Raw genomic sequence first — 18,089 nt, 5'->3', positions numbered from 1 at the left:
AGAAACCGTCACTAAGGCTCTTTACTTTGTACAGCTGTCTCCGGTTATTTGCAAATTGATAAACTGCGTTCTCACTGTAAGATATGCTTAAGTGCTGTCGCTTGTTCCTACCAAAAAGGATACCTCTATTGTGTAGGTAAAGGGTGCAATTTAAGCAAGCGGATGACAGTATTCTGCTTTGGCTCGATAACACCTCCTCTGAACAGACATAACATAATGGCTATTGCAAATTGTTTTCTCTGCAGCCACTAGTTACAGACTGATATCAATGAAAAGCACACTCACAAATAACACTCTTTTTACTAATTGGTGAGTTGCATTTTGCGGGGCACAGACAACGTTTTCCGTGGCCAAAATTAATTAATTGCTCTCAAACACCAGACACCAGACCTATCATTACAATCCAGCAGCCCATTTCAATAATGTTTTGTTGTTCTCCACTAAGACCACCCACCCATTCATTTTCAAACTGTAATAACTTGGGCTTGTTTAATTAATCAGCGTTAAAGAAAAATCAATTAAGAAAAACAGGAATTAGGGACAATATGAGCAGAACATTAACACACAGTTGAAATCCATCACATTGGCAGGTCTGGAAAACAATGGTGTAATTGCTCAGTCTACCACCCAGTAAAAGATTTTTCCAAGGTCCCCTCCCCCTCTGAGCCCTAGGGGCTGCTCTTCCAGGGAAATATTTAGAATATTGTATACTGGATTTTATACTGGATCTATGTTGGTCGAAAATGTATACTCATAACAAGCATAGGACTTTAGTGGCAGGTTGCTTTTTATTTGAACCATTTTGCGCAATATACGACAACCGAATCCCGTTTTGTTCCTTTGTACAATAGGGGTATGTTCTTAAAATGCTTCCATGACCGTACATTCTAGAGGCAAGGTTGAAAATGTTTACATTTTAGGAATGTTTGATGGAGACATGTCAACAAATGACTTTATTTATTTCCATTGTTCACAAATATTACAGTCTGCTGGATGCATTGACTTTTTTCATATAACGCTAACATGGTCTGCTTCGAAACCTTGGGCCGCTGGATGGACTCAAGGGTTGACCGTAAGACTGATCGTTAGATTTGGTTACTGGCAACAGCTCACCGTTCATTTGAATGGGTGTTCATTATGTTGTGGTAGGTATAAGGTCTTAGTAGGTCTTCTTCATGGTCACAAGCGACGTTATGGAATTTAGGACACATAGTTCAAGTTCAAGGGCTTGTGTCCTGTGGAAGTTTTGAAGATTAAAATGTCCAACAGTGTTTAAGCAGAGACATTGGTCAGAGGAGCCAAAACTTTGGGGACCAAAACCATTTGTTTCCATGTCTGTAATGCCAGGTCAGGATAAAGTCCATAGAGCCATCAACATGGTCTTTCCTCTGACCTAAAATTCTACACATTGCTGGTGTTCTTGAAGATCTGGAAATCATGGAAAAGATGTCTGATTCTGGCACACAACCACGGGACCTGTCAGGACAATGAGAATGGAGTCATCGCAGGTCCATGCGTTTACCGGCACCATTGCTAGTTATATAGACTTTTAGTTGGGGCACAAAATAAGTTAAACCACACTATAATACAACTCCCCATCCACCCCAGCCTTTTCGGTTTGTCCAGGAACAGCGGTAGAGGTCTCTGGTGGTGGCTTTTCCTTCTTCTCCGCTCTGACATTAGCAGCGTCCCTCACCATGCTGTAGTTACTGGTGGTCATGTAGATGTTTCTTCTCTGGGTCTCCACCTGGCCGCACTTACACAACCTCTTGAAGGCAGTGCGGAACTTCTGAGACATGACGTTGTAGATGACGGGATTGATGGCACTGTTGGCATACACACAGATGCGGCAGAACAGAAGAAACCAAGGGTCCAAGTAAGGGTTTCCCATGAATGAGTTTACTAGGACTAAAGTCCGGTAGGGCATCCAAAGGAGGGCAAACAGTACGACCACCACCGCCAACATCTTGGTGACCTGTAAAGCGGGCAGAGAGAGACCAGTCAGATGCAGAGAAATAAATTGAGTTATTTGGGTATAAATTGTACAAGGGAATCACACTCAATCCAGTTCTGTAGTTTTTCTAAGTAGGTTTGAGATGCACTGCAGAATATAGCAACTATAGAACAACTTGAGGTAGTTTTACTAGTTTAATGGAGTTGTTCTTGTTTGGTATTAGCCGACTGAGAATCGTATAGGTCCCTGGGAAATTTTCAATGTGGGAGAAATAGCTTAATGTAAAAACTCTACCATCAATTCTATTGATGTGGATTGCATGTGGATGGTACGGATGGAAAATATGAATGGTAAACATGGACGATGTGGATGGTTGGTATCTTGTGGAAGGATTACTGCTGTAATGCAATCATGTGAAATTGATATTTCTAGTCCTTTGAAAGCTTCTCGTTGTCTTTCTAATATTTCTGTGAATGTGAGGATAACTTTGACACCCAGACTTTACCCGTCACTTTGGTGGTAAATCCTGTGAATATTTGCAGTGATCGAGAGTCAGTCGCCAGGGCTGTAACTAAGGCTGAAGGGAGCCGCAGTTTATGAATATTTTAGGTTCAGTTGGTTAAAATTGAGAACTGGGGGGGCGCCATTTTTTATTCTGGCCCCAGGCGCTAAAACTTTGAAGTTACGGCTCTGCCATTTGCACTTTGCTGGCAAAATTTGCACTTAACCCCGCTTGCTACAAACAAAAGACAATGGAGACGCTGGGATTACTGTAATAAAATCTGACACATCCACCACTGAGATCAAGAACATGCTCCACCTATATATTGAGATAATTTCTTTCGATAAAATCTGTCTGTATAGTGAGAGAGGCGCAGTCTGAGATCATGTGACCTTCTCTGTCTTGTATCTTTTATTAATACTGGAGCAGAGGTAAATCTTGAGATGTTATCTCAATGGGGAGGAACGTTCCTCGGTAATTATATAGAGTGGAGAATCAATACTACCCATCACGCAGCGCCTATATCGCCAGTCAGTGGCTTCCCTCATATCTCGCAGTAATTTATTTTGTTTGATGTGTGGTGTATAGATATCACTCTCTGTCTTTTATCTCAAACACAAACTTGGAGTGAGCCCAGCGGAATTTCTCTGTTCTTTCCCCTCCTCTTCTACTAGAAAGCACTAAAACTTCACTCAACGGAAGAAGTGCTGGGAACGTTCATAATGCAACGCAGATAACATCAAACACTACGGAACAGACCAGGCAGGCTTTTACTGCAGATCCCCACAATATTTCTGCAATTTTCATAAAGCAACAGCCAGTAATTTGCTCAGAAATGAAACTGAAGAAAAAAATATTTGTAAAGATAATCAGTAAAAATCCACACTGAAACTCATGAAATTTGCAGGAAAAAATCTGTTTTGCAAATTATTTTTTTTTGGTTTCAATTTTTCTACTGGTGAAGATATTTGTGTTTGTACATCGCTACGGATTCTGTGGCTCCATATAAATAAAATGTAATGATGCTGTGTGTATTTCTGCAGTGCGGAAATATTTGAAGCCTTCTTGAAATGTAGAGATTTTATTTTGAATTTTATATTTCTAACAATTATTCACAATCTTCGCTTTGAAAGCACTTGCGATAAACTAACTATGATCTCTTCTGCTTATGAAATCTTATTAGTAAATTAATTCCATCGAGGCAGATTCTTATATCAGTTTGGCTTTGAGGGACTAATAAGGACCATTCCAGGCCCAAGTACCACCCGAGGAAGGAGCACAATTAATATTTGTATACACAAATCCATTTGAGCAATTATTGGGCCCTTGGGCTCACTTTTATCGCTAACTGTTGACAGCTCAGAGAATCACAGCTTGCCAGAATCTAGGCAAACATTTACCAATATTTCCACCCTTGCCAGTTTGATCAATAACATAACTGACCATCTCTCCACCTTCCATCACAAAAAGACATAGACACATCTCCCAGTCCTCAGTCGGTGACTCTTACAATTATGTGTCAACAATATCAAGTAGCAAAGCATAGTATGTCAGTTATTCCCTCTAACTTGACGTAAAGCCAGCTGGCCAAACAAAGTAATAGGACAGATTTACTGCAAGATTTAACTATAAATGTTTTTTGTTTCTGTTTTTTTGTCATTAGATAAACTCACTTTCTCACCACTACGACAAGTGTAAGGGGGGTTTCTGGGGGGGGGGGGGGGGCACTCTGGCTGCTGGTGGCTCCTGAAGTCCTGTGATGTTCCAGTGTTTACAGCCTATCTTTCAATGTAAACTGCTACAGATGGTGGTTATCAAAACAGCTTGTTATGGAGCTGACTGAGGGCTGAGGGAAGGGGAGGAGGGCGTGTTTCCTGGGTAGGCGACACCCTGCTAGTTATGAGGATTTATTCCAAAAATATTTGAATTCACTGTTATGTATAAAAAGCTAAACACATTATTTCACTCTGTAATACAATTGTCTTCATACATATTAACTTTCCAATAGTGGATTTAGGAGCTTGTTAAATGAAACATTTGTTGATTTTTGTACCTCATTTAATAAAAAATATAGAATGCATGTACTAAAAAGTTATATTTATAAAACTGGAATTCATAGTAACTCTTTATTGTTTGTCTACACGTTGGTTCCTCTCCAGCCGCCCTCTGTAGAGATACATTTATACACAGACAGATCGTACATGTGACATACCAACCCCTTGTTCATCTGTTATGTGCTCATTCCCTGAGGTCATGTTATTGAGTGTTCCGACAGACCTCTCATGAACTGATTTCAGGGGATCAGCCGACTGTATGAAGAGCTTTGTCTCTTGACCTGGAGGCAATGGTGGACTATTTGTGTCTTCTGTCGCACAATTTATCCCTAATCCAGAAATATTCAAGCAGAAGTCTGTGTTCGCCCCGGCAGCTGCTCCGTTCCAAATTGAACTCTTGATGCAGAGATTGTGAGCTCAGCCCAATCTTCAGCAGATCTGATAGAGGGCGAGCAAAAGTCTGTCTGGAGCTGCACGTCCTACAGCTTAGTTTCAGACTTTGGGGTCTGTTCATTAAGCTGCAATGAGCCATCGCAGATTGTCTTTCAATTATTAAGGAGTTAAAGGGGGAGAAATCAGAGATTTCATCTGCCTTATCCTATTTTACATTGGACACTGCAGTCTTCATAGACCTCCATGGGGACTGCGATCTGACCTCATTTTACTTTTCACTACCAGCCCTTAAAAAACTATCGCCATCTGAAGATGATGTTAGCTTTGGGGCCTATCTATCAATCTTCGTTTTTTTTGTGTTGAAACTTTTCAATCCTTATCTCCTTGATAAGGATTGAAAGTTTTCGGTTATGTATCAAGAAAGAGCTCAGGGACAGCATTGCCGATTACCTGCTGTCCCTGAGAAGTGACTCACCTCCTTATCGCAGCCTCTTCTCAGCCGAAGAAAGCTGCGTTGATCTTCTCCTCTATTTTATGTTAGTGCACATGCGCCTACCGGAAAGCTGGGGCATGCGCACAGAGATCCTGGACAGAAAGAAGGTAAGTCATGTGACAGGGAGGTATTACATGATCCCTTCACACATGCGCTGTACGGCTCTACTCTTCGGAGCAGAGCTGTTTTCAGTGAAAGTTCTCAGTTATGTTAATGTACGCCAGCTTGAGCTGGCATACATTAACATGATTGAAAATGTAATTTCGGTCATTGGTACATAGCGTTACTGAGCACTCCCCATACACTGTTATGGGGAGTGCTCAGAAAAACGATCAGAGAAGCAAAGCAACAGATATCTGCTGCAATCCTACAATAATACATTGCAATGTAGCGGTTAATCCCCGAAAATTGTTGTTTTCGGGGTTTCAACAGGGGGAAAAGCTTTGATGAATAGGCCCCTCTAGGTCTACATCACCGCTGTAGAAGATTCTGTAGATCCATCGCCGGATCCCATCGCCACGTGCATGCGCAATAGCCACACATGGGGTCCCAAACAGCCACGGGGCCACTATTAGGTGGGGCAACCTGGGAAATGATTTGTGGCATCAGTGATGGGCACCTGGACTGCTATTAGAAGTCCCATCCCTGACTAATCTAAGAGCTACTGTGAGGCTGTCCTAGCAGGAGGAAGATAAGTGAAAGAGCGAACACAGTTTCTGACCTTGAAATAGGTGTCGGAACATTCTCAGTCCACTTCAACCCTAATTGTAAATATTTGCAGGGAGGTGTAGCTCAATACAACCAGTGTGAAAACCTTTGTATCAAATTGCAGATACAGTATTGTAGTAATTCTGTACACAGGACATGTATTGTTTGATGGAAATATTAATACACAGCGAGAGGAAGTAAGATTCCCGATAGATGATCCTTCATGGAGTATAGACTGTGTTCAGCTAACATTTATCTAGTTTTCTTTCTATGGCCTCGCAGTGAATCATGATGGAACTTCTCAGCCTCAGTCTTTTCTTACGATAATGTTATTCATAAACCTGAAGACATTAAAGAATGAAACAATGTAATCTGCCAGCAGGAGAGCGATCACACGCGTCACACTTCTCAGCGGCTTGAAAGCAAGACCACTGCCATCGCGTTACTAATAAACAACAGCAGACAGTGACAAAGGATAATTGACAATAGATTTTCGTATCGCTCAAAGGGAAATTTGTTTCAATCTCATCAGCGCTGACGCCTAAGGGATAAACGTATCAAACCTTCTAAAAGGGAAAAGTGGAGGTTCTTCCCCTAAGACTTCACCCAGCGCCAGCTTTTCGGAGCTGGACGCTATAGGTAATGGGGGAAGAGAACATCATGGTGTCCAAAAGACACTGCTCTGCCGCATCAGGTCCAAACAGCAGGCTTGGGTATAGGGTCATCAGAACCAATAGGTTCCATCCCCATTTCATTTACATGGTTTTGTCGTTTTCCAAATTTGATTTCGTTATGGATATGGATAACATCACCTCTGCACAAGGCGACAACTATCAGTTTATTTGTGGCACCTGGTTGGTTAGATTCCGGGACTCTACAGAAATAAATTCTCACCTCCCACCAGTTGGGTTATTTGTATCCCTTTAAGCGTGCTCTCTTCTCAGTGTCGGATTGGATGATATAGAAACCCCTTCTAGGTATTTTGGCCATCATTTTATATTTTCTCTTTGTGTACCCTTACACCGCGGGTATATTAGGCTGAATTCTCCCTCTCTCCCAGCTTGTCCTCTCTTTTTCTCCCTTGTTTGTGTTCCTGCCCCTCCACCTGTTCACTTTTCAATCCGGTTGATCTAAGAAGTTCTTAAAATAGGGATAATACCGCTTTAACTCTATGTTACCTTGATAACAACTTCTTTGAGTACCTTGTATCTCGGTTTGTTATTACTGTATGCTCTATCTTGCCGTGAAACCAATAAAGAAAGTTTACACAAAACATGCTGCTAAAAGCATGATATTTAACACCAATGGGGTTCCTGGCCTAAAATGCTGTGAAATAAATCTAGCTCAGTCACTTAATACTTAATATCTTCTTATGGCGGCCACACAGGGTATGATCCGGCTGTACATTTAAGTGGCCACATGGAACAAGATCTATTTGTTGGTGCCTGGGCTGTGCAACCAGATTCTGGCTTTATTGGGACCTGTTACTACGGCCAGAAGATAACGGCACACATAGGTCCATGGAGCCATCTTCTGACCATACTTATGAATATGTCTGATAATGATCCTAATTATTCTGATCAGATTATTATTGGGAGGGGAGGGGGGTTTTAAGGACCAACCATACTGCCTGCAGTTATAAAGGCCCTATATGTGTGGTGTTTGTATGTTCTCCCCGTGTTTGTGTGGGTTTCCTCCCACACTCCAAAAACATACTGATAGGTTAATTGGCTACTATGAAATATTGACCCTAATGTGTGTGTGTGTGTGTGTGTGTGTGTCTGTGTGTGTGTGTGTGTGTGTATATACATAAACAAATTTGACACACAACAGACAACATAATTGGCTGATATCAAAATTTGACCCTAATGTATGTCATACTTGCCAACATTTGTATTTCTTTTTCCGGGAGATGCCGGCTGGGACGTGGGCGTGCAGGGGGCGGGGCGCCAAAATCGCGTCATTTTGGCCCCGCCCACATGACGGAATGACGCAAATCGCGTCATTTTACAGTGGGGGCGGGGCTAAACGCTGCGATTCCGGGTGAATCGCGGCGTTTAAACCGAATTCTGCCCACTTCCTTTCAGGGAGATTGCCACACTCGTCCGGGAGACTCTCGCAAAATGCGGGAGTCTCCCGGACATTTCGGGAGAGTTGGCAAGTATGATGTATGTGTGTGTGTATGTACATAAACAAATTTGAAACAGAACATACACAGCAATGGTTATATATGAAAAAGTCTACGAATCAGTAAACCCTGTAATAAGATAGTACAAGTACTTGTACAATTCTAGCTATAGTTTAATCCGTAAGACTGACCACAACGGGCATTTAGGGCACCCGCGGGCCTACGTCACCAGCGCTTGTCTGTGGTTTAAGTAATTGTCCTCTGCACCCCAGCTAAGTACAAAATAGTCATCACCCAAAGGAACCTGAACCGATACAGCGCCGTATAGGATCCTAGTCCTACTAATCCTGTTATCTAGATGTAGCGGGAATATTATGCTTTATTTATAGACAGCTGGGAACACAGCAAGAGGGATGGTTATCTGTACAGCAGCAGTCAGTGGATTCCAAAACGTCTTTCAAATACTGTAGTGACGAATGAGCGCTGTGTTCCTTTTTGTATGTTAGGATTGCAGCATTCATAATTTTCTCATCATTCCTATAACGGATGTGTCAAACATCACTATACTGTACATGTAGCAGTGCCATAAGCTTAATACTCAGTGGTGGATATTCTATAACAGAGGAAGAGACAGAATGATTATGTAATTTAACACTATATTATATAAAAGAGTTTAGGATGCAAAAAAATATATTTTTTGTCCTATTTTCATTGCTTAGTCATTTTTTTCCGTGTGAGAGAGGGCAGAGGAGGGGGACAGCGTGAGAGAGGGCAGAGGAGGGGGACAGCGTGAGAGAGGGCAGAGGAGGGGGACAGCGTGAGAGAGGGCAGAGGAGGGGGACAGCGTGAGAGAGGGCAGAGGAGGGGGGACAGCGTGAGAGAGGGTAGAGGAGGGGGACAGCGTGAGAGAGGGCAGAGGAGGGGGACAGCGTGAGAGAGGGCAGAGGAGGGGGACAGCGTGAGAGAGGGCAGAGGAGGGGGACAGCGTGAGAGAGGGCAGAGGAGGGGGACAGCGTGAGAGAGGGCAGAGGAGGGGGACAGCGTGAGAGAGGAGGGGGGACAGCGTGAGAGAGGGCAGAGGAGGGGGACAGCGTGAGAGAGGGCAGAGGAGGGAGACAGCGTGAGAGAGGGCAGAGGAGGGGGACAGCGTGAGAAAGGGCAGAGGAGGGGGACAGCGTGAGAGAGGGCAGAGGAGGGGGACAGCGTAAGAGAAGGCAGAGGAGGGGGACAGCGTGAGAGAGGGCAGAGGAGGGGGACAGCGTGAGAGAGGGCAGAGGAGGGAGACAGCATGAGAGAGGGCAGAGGAGGGGGACAGCGTGAGAGAGGGCAGAGGAGGGGGACAGCGTGACAGAGGGCAGAGGGGGGGGACAGTGTGACAGAGGAGGGGGGACAGCGTGACAGAGGAGGGGGAACAGCGTGAGAGAGGGCAGAGGAGGGAGACAGCGTGAGAGAGGGCAGAGGAGGTGGGACAGCGTGAGAGAGGGCAGAGGAGGGAGACAGAGTGGGAGAGGGCAGAGGAGGGGGACAGCGTGAGAGAGGGCAGAGGAGGGGGACAGCGTGACAGAGGAGGGGGGACAGCATGAGAGAGGGCAGAGGAGGGGGACAGCGTGAGAGAGGGCAGAGGAGGGGGACAGCGTGACAGAGGAGGGGGGACAGCGTGAGAGAGGGCAGAGGAGGGGGACAGCGTGAGAGAGGGCAGAGGAGGGGGACAGCGTGAGAGAGGGCAAAGGAGGGGGACAGCGTGACAGAGGAGGGGGACAGCGTGAGAGAGGGCAGAGGAGGGGGACAGCGTGACAGAGGAGGGGGGACAGCGTGAGAGAGGGCAGAGGAGGGGGACAGCATGACAGAGGAGGGGGGACAGCGTGAGAGAGGGCAGAGGAGAGGGACAGCATGACAGGGGGCAGAGAGAGGGGGACAGTGTGACAGGAGGCAGAGAGAGGGGGCAGCGTGAGAGGGCAGAGGGGGCAGCATGGCAGAGTGGACAGCGTGAGAGAGGGCAGAGGGGGCAGTGTGAGAGGGGGCAGCGTGTCTGGATGCAGAGGGGGCATTTTTGCATACAACTAAATAAGTATTTCTGTCCTGACCTAAATACTTATTACATTTTTTTGACCCAACTACTTCTAAAACAGGACTGCTCAATAATTATTTTGGAGGGGTGCCTTGAAAAAATTTGGAGACTCTAGGGGTGCCGCAAACTGCAAAAGTTTGGGAACCACTGGTATAGACTATCCCTCTGTATATCTTTTATATGTATGAGTGGATGACAGTTTTATGGAGATGGTGAGTAAGTGCTTCATTCTATCCATAAGGAGCAGGTGCACCATAAACTTTAACGATACTTGAAATCATTAAGCAGAATAAATCTTTTCTGCAACATGTGTCTTGACTTGTTTGTAAGTGCTGATGAGCTAACACATTAAATTAAAGCCAGTTTAATAACTGTTCCTAACGCTTGGCGTTCAGCCATTAAACGCTGTATTCTCTGTCCTACACATACAACCATCTCACCGCAGCCAGCTGGGGATTCATGCGGAGGATCTGCAAACAGGGAGAACCAGCCAGAAAGAGCAGAAAAGCAAAATAGGAAAATCGGCGTTAGTTAACATGTGGTTGGAGGGAACTACAAGTCCCAGCAATGCCAGCCTCCTAGCCTCGCTGCAGAACCAGAGGTTCCCTGCCTCTTATCTAGAGAAATATTATTTTTATTTTGTATTCCAGGTAATATCTACATTTTGACACTGGACTACATTTCCCATGATTCTCAGCCAGGAAACACTGGCTTCTGTCCATCATCTAGACTCACTGCAGAAATGAATGCCAGGATTTGGTCAACTGCAGAAAATTGAAGCTGCGCAGAGTCCTAGACTCTTGTAGCCAAATAATCATTACAATTTAATGACATGTTGTAGAAAATGAAAAATATAATGGAACGTTGCTATTAATTAGAATCCACTGCACAGTTGTCATTTTTTGATGTTTTATTGGGGCTGGAAACATTTGATTTAAAATGGTGTTTATGACTCCCATGCCGTTGTTAGTAGCTGGGCAAATATATAACAGCACAATTGTTTTCTAGGGATACATTGTAGCTGAGTAGAGCATGACATGATATACTGTCTCGGAGGAACGAGGAGAACTACTATTTCCATCATGTCTTGTTTACTAGATCTGATTATAATGCACTGTGTTCAAGTTTAAATTTTCAATATATAAATACAATAAATATTGACTAATACAGCCTACATAAGGATATCAGGGGTAAGAATTATGTATAACATGCACTAAAAAAATATACATTTTATTGTGCAGTTGTTCAATTATGGAAAAATAGGGACAAACCTATAAAAGTCAGTGCAGTCCTTGATTTTGTTTTTTAATTTTCGTCAAGAAAAACACATAGAGGACAGTGTAAAAAATAAGCCACATCTCTTTACAATGGTATAATGCTTGAAATGCACTAAAAATCTGCTTCCTCAGAGCGGGAGGAAACCATAATTTTGAATGTAGCTATTACCTTACAGCCGGTAAAATTAAATTTTCACACTAGGGACAAAAAAGATTGTGCATCTGAGGATGGGGCTTTATCTGGTCTAATGCAATTTTTACACTGGATACTAAAATACTTATTATCGTCTTATAAAGAGAACATGAACGGTAAGAACTTTATCTGGCAAAGCAAATTTATTTCAGCGTGTTACCGGTTTATTCCAACAATAAAGCACTAAAATGTAAAACCTTTGTGCAAATGTTTATCAAAAATGGACAATCATACAACACTCTGTCCACCTATTTATTTAAAACACAGAATTTTGGTGGTATGTTCAGCACATAGCTGTGACTCTGCAGAACTAATTAAATGCATTGCTAACGTACACGGCCGTGTTACACTGACGATGAAGAGCTTTGGCCTTCAATGTTACAATGTATTTTATAGGACTTGCATTCCACTATCTCCTGTACTAATTGCATTCAAATGTCAAAGAGCCGGTAACAAAGTAACAGGCTGAAAAGAAGAGACGGTCTTATGTCTGATACAAAACTGTCATTTTGAAGACATTTCATTTTATTTTTCTATAAATGTTTAGTAAACGGTTTTGGGAACATTTATGAAAACTGGAGCACAGGTTATCGCAGAAAAGAGGACTTGAATCCATAGCAACTAACCAGACGTTGAATCTTCTAAACTCTGCCAGACAGACAGAATTTGGTTGCCACAAGTTACAGAAACTCCCCCCCCCCCACAATTAATTGTGCACAAGATTTACTTATAAGTCACTATTGAGTAAGAAAAGACAATATTTGATATAAGACATATATATTTATATTTTAAAGGCCGTCTATTGTGGAGCTGGTTGATATACCTGAAATAACTGAAGTGCTTATAATTAGCTAAATATATCTATCATGCTCTCACCCATCTGCAGCAGGCTGGAGGGAGGGGAGCGCACTTAGCCTGGAGTGGTTGCGGAAATTGCAGGGTGATAAACAACGTGGGCTTCCCACGCAAAAACTACAAACAGCACTAACAGTATTTGTATGTATCACTCACTACAAGTGCCAGCATATCCATGGCTTCCAGAGCGCGCTTGGATAAAGATACTGTAAAAAAAATAACAAGCTGCCAAGCTCCTGAAACTTGCATATATATATATATATATATGTGGATGTTATTACTAGAACTTTTATATAATACAACTTTTTTATTTCAGGTGCAGTGGCCCTTTAAATACCGTTGATTTATATATAAAAGTCCCCAGTTTGAAACCCAAATGACAAAGATTTGCATCAGGGACGATATGAGTCAATCAGTGTAAATTATAGAAGATTTTATTCACTATTCAGTTATTGGCATAACACGGAGAGAGACTTGCAGCCCCCCCAAGGGAATACGCTCTTTCAGAATGGTAGAAGAAGACCTCATATTCCAAATACTAATAAAATCAGGTTGAACCTAGTGATAATAACAATGCTGGAATAATATTGGATATTAAATATTATCCATATTCATAAAGGGGTCTCTTATGAATGTGCCTACTGACAGATCTATTATGTGACTTTGATTTATAAATGTAAATTTTAATCTGTAAAGGGCACCAGCTTATCTCACTGACTTCAATGTATTTGTCACTCTACAAAAGAAAACTAGACAAAGAATAAACTGATTTATTTATTTAAATTATGATGAATATTCTTATAAGTATTTTACCTGGAAATTCCAAGGGGTTGTTTCCTTCTCATAAAACTTTCTCGCTATATATAACACATAGGGTGGTCCCTGCCTGGAAGACCACCTGAAGACAAGAGGCAGCCCATTCTGCATCTCCCAGCACTGGTGGACTAAGTCTGCCGATAGCTCTCGGTGTAGATGCCCATCTATGCAGAGGGACTTAAAGGCGCCCCCCTATGGGCGATGAGCCATCACCTGATCATCTCACCAAGAGGCCTTAATTGGCATTTATTTATTTATTTATTTATTCATTCATTCATTAACACCAGCACTTAGAACTTATCACTATTTTTCCCGTTTTTTTTGTTGGTTTGTTTTGTCCTCACATTTTTCAAAGGGTTTGGGTATAGACCCATATGGACGACCATCTCTCCAACTTTTCAGAGGTTCCTTCCTTATGGGGGGAGCTGAAGAGTCAGGAAAGCTTTGACCTATCTGAGGGAGAAAGAGGTCTACCTGAGCCTTGCCGCAGAGATTGGCCCGATGGATGACCTTTTCCTACCGAGGGGCCTTTTGGCTCCGGACGTCGGAGATGTCAAGGAGACCTCCCTAGCTTCAGCCAAGTAGGGCCTGAAGACCCACGTCACTCTCTGGGGCCTTTTGGCTCCTGGGGATGTGGAACATCCATACGCAATTGTGCCAACTTGCCCTTGCTGTACTGGACCTACATTAGAACACCTTTGTCCCAACCCACCTCTCCTGGTGCAGGCTGGAGCCAGCGACAGACTTACTGGGTACGTGCAGAGCGATTGCATGTACGTTATGCTCCACAAACTGACGTAGTACTCACTCTACATCAACCCCTATGTATAGCATATATCCAGGAGAAACATGGACAGAACAGAACGAGGTCTCTCTCTGGTAATTACATCCCTGGAAGTTTCACAGCAGAGATTGCAGAGTCCAACACCTGGATGGTAGATCACACCTGGGAGAGACTCATTTAGATGAATGACTGTCTACATCTTCCATGTACAATAAAAATTTTATATTCAGAATAAATCTAGCTTCTAGCAGTGAAATATATAAATGAGCTACACTAACTCCTCGTGACCTTTAATTAGTGCTTTTGTGGAGCTGAAGAGTTACGTTCGGATGATTACATTCCCACAATTATTCTATATTGTGGCTTTTTTTTTCACATGTTACCTAAATGACACAGACTTTCAGTGATAACGGAGTAAGGATTTCCCCGAAGGGCTGATTGCGGGGTTTACAGGGTTGTTAAAAACCCACTGATTTGTCACGTTTTAGCCTCCTAAGTAGCGAGGTGAGTGCACAGGATATTAACTGTGCATCAGAGACGATTAAAGCACAGATGTAAGTGTAGGGACTCAAAAAAAAATTAGGACCCTTGACATTAGGTTGTGAGCTTAAATGGTTTGAACCCCCCCCCAATATAGATAGATTTGTACCAGCAAAAATAAGCACTGATAACAATTGTTCTTTTTTTGACTGGGTTTAAATCGTACCTGTTTTCTTGAGGAAAGTGCCCCTTTGGGCCGACCGCGATTGTTCGTCTTGTTGCCCTCTGTTTTCGCCCCATTTTTCTCCTTGCAACTTTTCTCCCTCAATCTCTCCGTGGTGCTCTCTGGATGATTGGGGATTGGGCTGAGAAACAAGATCCTGCCGATCAGCCCATACAGGACGGTGGCCACGAACAGCGGAATGACGTAGAATATGGCGAAGTCAGTCAAATAAATGGGCAGGTAGAGGTTACGGGAGACCTTGTAGCCACACTCCACCTGCTGGCTTTTGTTCACTTGGATGTCCACGAGGAAGAACCAAAACATGCAGTAGATGGAGGTGAAGACCCAGACTATGGCAATGATACGCTTAGCGCGGGACACGGTGCAAACCGTCTGGGCCTTCATAGGGTGGCAGATTGCGATGTATCTATAAAAGAAGCACATAAAATGTTTTTCAGTGTTGTCAGGCTGCACAGCTGTTAGGAACATGTCCAAAGTCTTAATAAATAATAATAGTGATATATGTTGTGTCCACAGGGCTAAGTCTTGCCCGTGGGACTGGTTATCACCAGGCCCAGTTGCATGCCCATTATGTGAAGCTTTCTATAGTTCCAGATAAATAAGGATCTATGTGGTTAGCACTTCTGCCTTACAGCACTGGGGTCATGAGTTTGATTCCCGACCATGGCCTTATCTGTGAGGAGTTTGTATGTTCTCCCCGTGTTTGCGTGGGTTTCCTCCGGGTGCTCTGGTTTCCTCCCTCACTCCAAAAACATACTGCTAGGTTAATTGGCTGCTATCAAATTGACCCTAGTGTGTGTGCATGTGTGCGTGTGTTAGGGAATTTAGACTGTAAGCCCCATTGGGGCAGGAACTGATATGAGTGAGTTCTCTGTACAGCGCTGCGGAATTAGAGGCGCTATATAAATAAATGATGATGATGATGATGATGTGTTCAATAAGAACAGATAGAGGTACTGCCATGGCTTTGTCTGCTCTGTGGTGGCGATGTTCTGTCTTGAATGACAGCTGTGGGCTGGCTTCTGTTAAGAAGCAGGCTAGTTGATCCTCTGCCAATGTAAGGGTAACTACTGCCTTGCCTGTCTGTCTAGTGAGGGTGGTATGTAAGGACATCATAATCTATCACTCACAGGAGACCCTATCTAGATGTTCTGCTAAAGTGGAGGAATAATGTCATACCCTCTAACTCGGGGTCCCTGAGTTGTTTCTGTGCATCGTCCATACACACTTTGGGGTGAAGCAGATAATCAACACATTGATCGGCTAGGAATTCAGGCCTTCCTTGGGTGTGTCTTATAGGAAATAAAGACTTCCCTCTTGACTTCTCATCATGACGGATACTAGATTAATCAGTTTTGCAACAGAAACATTGTAACTGGTAGCTATGGCTAAGTACAGGAGAATGGGGCTACAGCATGGGTGTAAAGGGTGATAATAATAGCAATAGAGTAATTAATAACTTATAAAGATGAGAACATTTGACAAGACAATGTTGCCCATCCATCAATAGCCTGTTCAGATCAGACAGGGATGGCTACAAAACATGATTACATGGAAGGAAAAATAATATGTTCCCATATTTTAAAAAAAATGACAATTGTTATTATTAAAATGAAATAATTTCTGTATGAAATCATATTTAGATATACTTGTTATACGGTATCACATTATGTTGTGCAGGTTATTATCTTTTGATAAAACCCTCCTATGCCAGTTTTGGCAGCTGTAGATCATGAACTTACCTCTCAACCGTGAAGGCTGTGATGGAACAGGAGGAGGCGTTGATTCCCAAATACTGAAAGTAAGTTATCCCGAGACAGCCGGCATGGCCATAGATCCATGTCCCAGCCAGACTATCGGATACGTTGGGCAATCCAGCAGCCACCAGGACCATTAAGTCAGCCACAGCCAAGCTGACCAAATAACAATTGGTCGGAGTTCTCATGTCGCGGGTGATAAACACCACCAGGACGACCATAATGTTGCCTATTATGCCAACGCCACAGATCAGCAGGACCAAGAATACAGAGATGGCTTTGTACTCGATCATAGTAGAAATAAGATCATTGTTCGCCAAGGAGATATTGGTCGGACTGTCAAACTTGCTGCCGTTCTCCATGTTGGTAGGAAATGGACACTTCAGTCCTATGTCTCAACTACAATGCCAACTCCATGACGGGCTGTTCGATACTGAAAAAGGCGCGTCTCATGGTGATGAGAACTCAAATGAATCCCTGGAGCCACAAGCAATGGACACCTCGATCTATCATCCTCCAAGTCAACATCTGAAAGAGAGAAGCACAAGAAGAATTCACACAATTGTATTCCCAAAGCATAACTGTCTCCTCAGTTTTCTAAGTGCACCTAGACCTGGAGGTTGTCATTTTGTGGTCTGGACAAGTATGTAGCTCATGAATTTGATAGGACCGATGACGTCACTGAGACACCACCTGACTAATATTTATGTGTCGCTGGTTCCTAGTGACTGGATAGGCTGCATTCTCGGTGACATCACTGGTCCCTAGTGAAAGGATAGGCTGCATTCTCAGTGATGTCACTGGCTCCTAGTGACTGGATAGGCTGCATTCTCTGTGACGTCACTGGTCCCTAGTGACTGGATAGGCTGCACTGTCAGTGATGTCACTGGTTCCTAGTGACTGGATAGGCTGCACTGTCAGTGACGTCACTGGTCCCTAGTGACTGGATAGGCTGCACTCTCAGTGATGTCACTGGTTCCCAGTGAATGGATAGGCTGCACTCTCAGTGACGTCACTGGTTCCTAGTGAATGGATAGACTGCACTCTCAGTGATGTCACTGGTTCCCAGTGAATGGATAGGCTGCACTCTCAGTGACGTCACTGGTTCCTAGTGACTGGATAGGCTGCATTCTCACTGACGTCACTGGTTCCTAGTGAATGGATAGGCTGCATTCTCAGTGATGTCACTGGTTCCTAGTGAATGGATAGGCTGCATTCTCAGTGACGTCACTGGTTCCTAGTGACCGGATAAGCTGCACTCTCAGTGATGTCACTGGTTCCTAGTGACTGGATAGGCTGCGCTCTCAGTGATGTCACTGGTTCCTAGTGACTGGATAGGCTGCATTTTCATGACTACTAGTTTACGTCACAAAATTGCTGTGA

The 18,089-nt window shown here is 43.5% G+C and overlaps 1 protein-coding gene across 3 annotated transcripts in view; it reads right to left on the bottom strand.

The window, feature by feature from the left end:
* Positions 1–769: 769 nt before the first annotated feature.
* LOC142104560 (thyrotropin-releasing hormone receptor-like) overlaps positions 770–18,089 on the bottom strand; it is a 53,400-nt gene continuing 36,080 nt past the window's right edge. For all 3 annotated transcript variants that reach the window (XM_075189297.1, XM_075189298.1, XM_075189296.1), the window contains exons 2-4: positions 16,692–17,234; positions 14,932–15,355; positions 770–1,975 (exon numbers count right to left, since the gene is read on the bottom strand). In XM_075189297.1, coding sequence (XP_075045398.1) covers positions 1,571–1,975; positions 14,932–15,355; positions 16,692–17,068 — 1,206 coding nt within the window. In that variant the 5' untranslated portion in view covers positions 17,069–17,234 and the 3' untranslated portion in view covers positions 770–1,570. The remainder of the gene's footprint in view (positions 1,976–14,931; positions 15,356–16,691; positions 17,235–18,089) is intronic.

Source organism: Mixophyes fleayi, chromosome 10, assembly GCF_038048845.1.
Source record: "Mixophyes fleayi isolate aMixFle1 chromosome 10, aMixFle1.hap1, whole genome shotgun sequence".
Classification (NCBI taxonomy): domain Eukaryota; kingdom Metazoa; phylum Chordata; class Amphibia; order Anura; family Limnodynastidae; genus Mixophyes; species Mixophyes fleayi.
The sequence above is the reverse complement of the archived record's forward strand: the minus strand, read 5'-3'. Positions and strand labels throughout refer to the sequence as shown.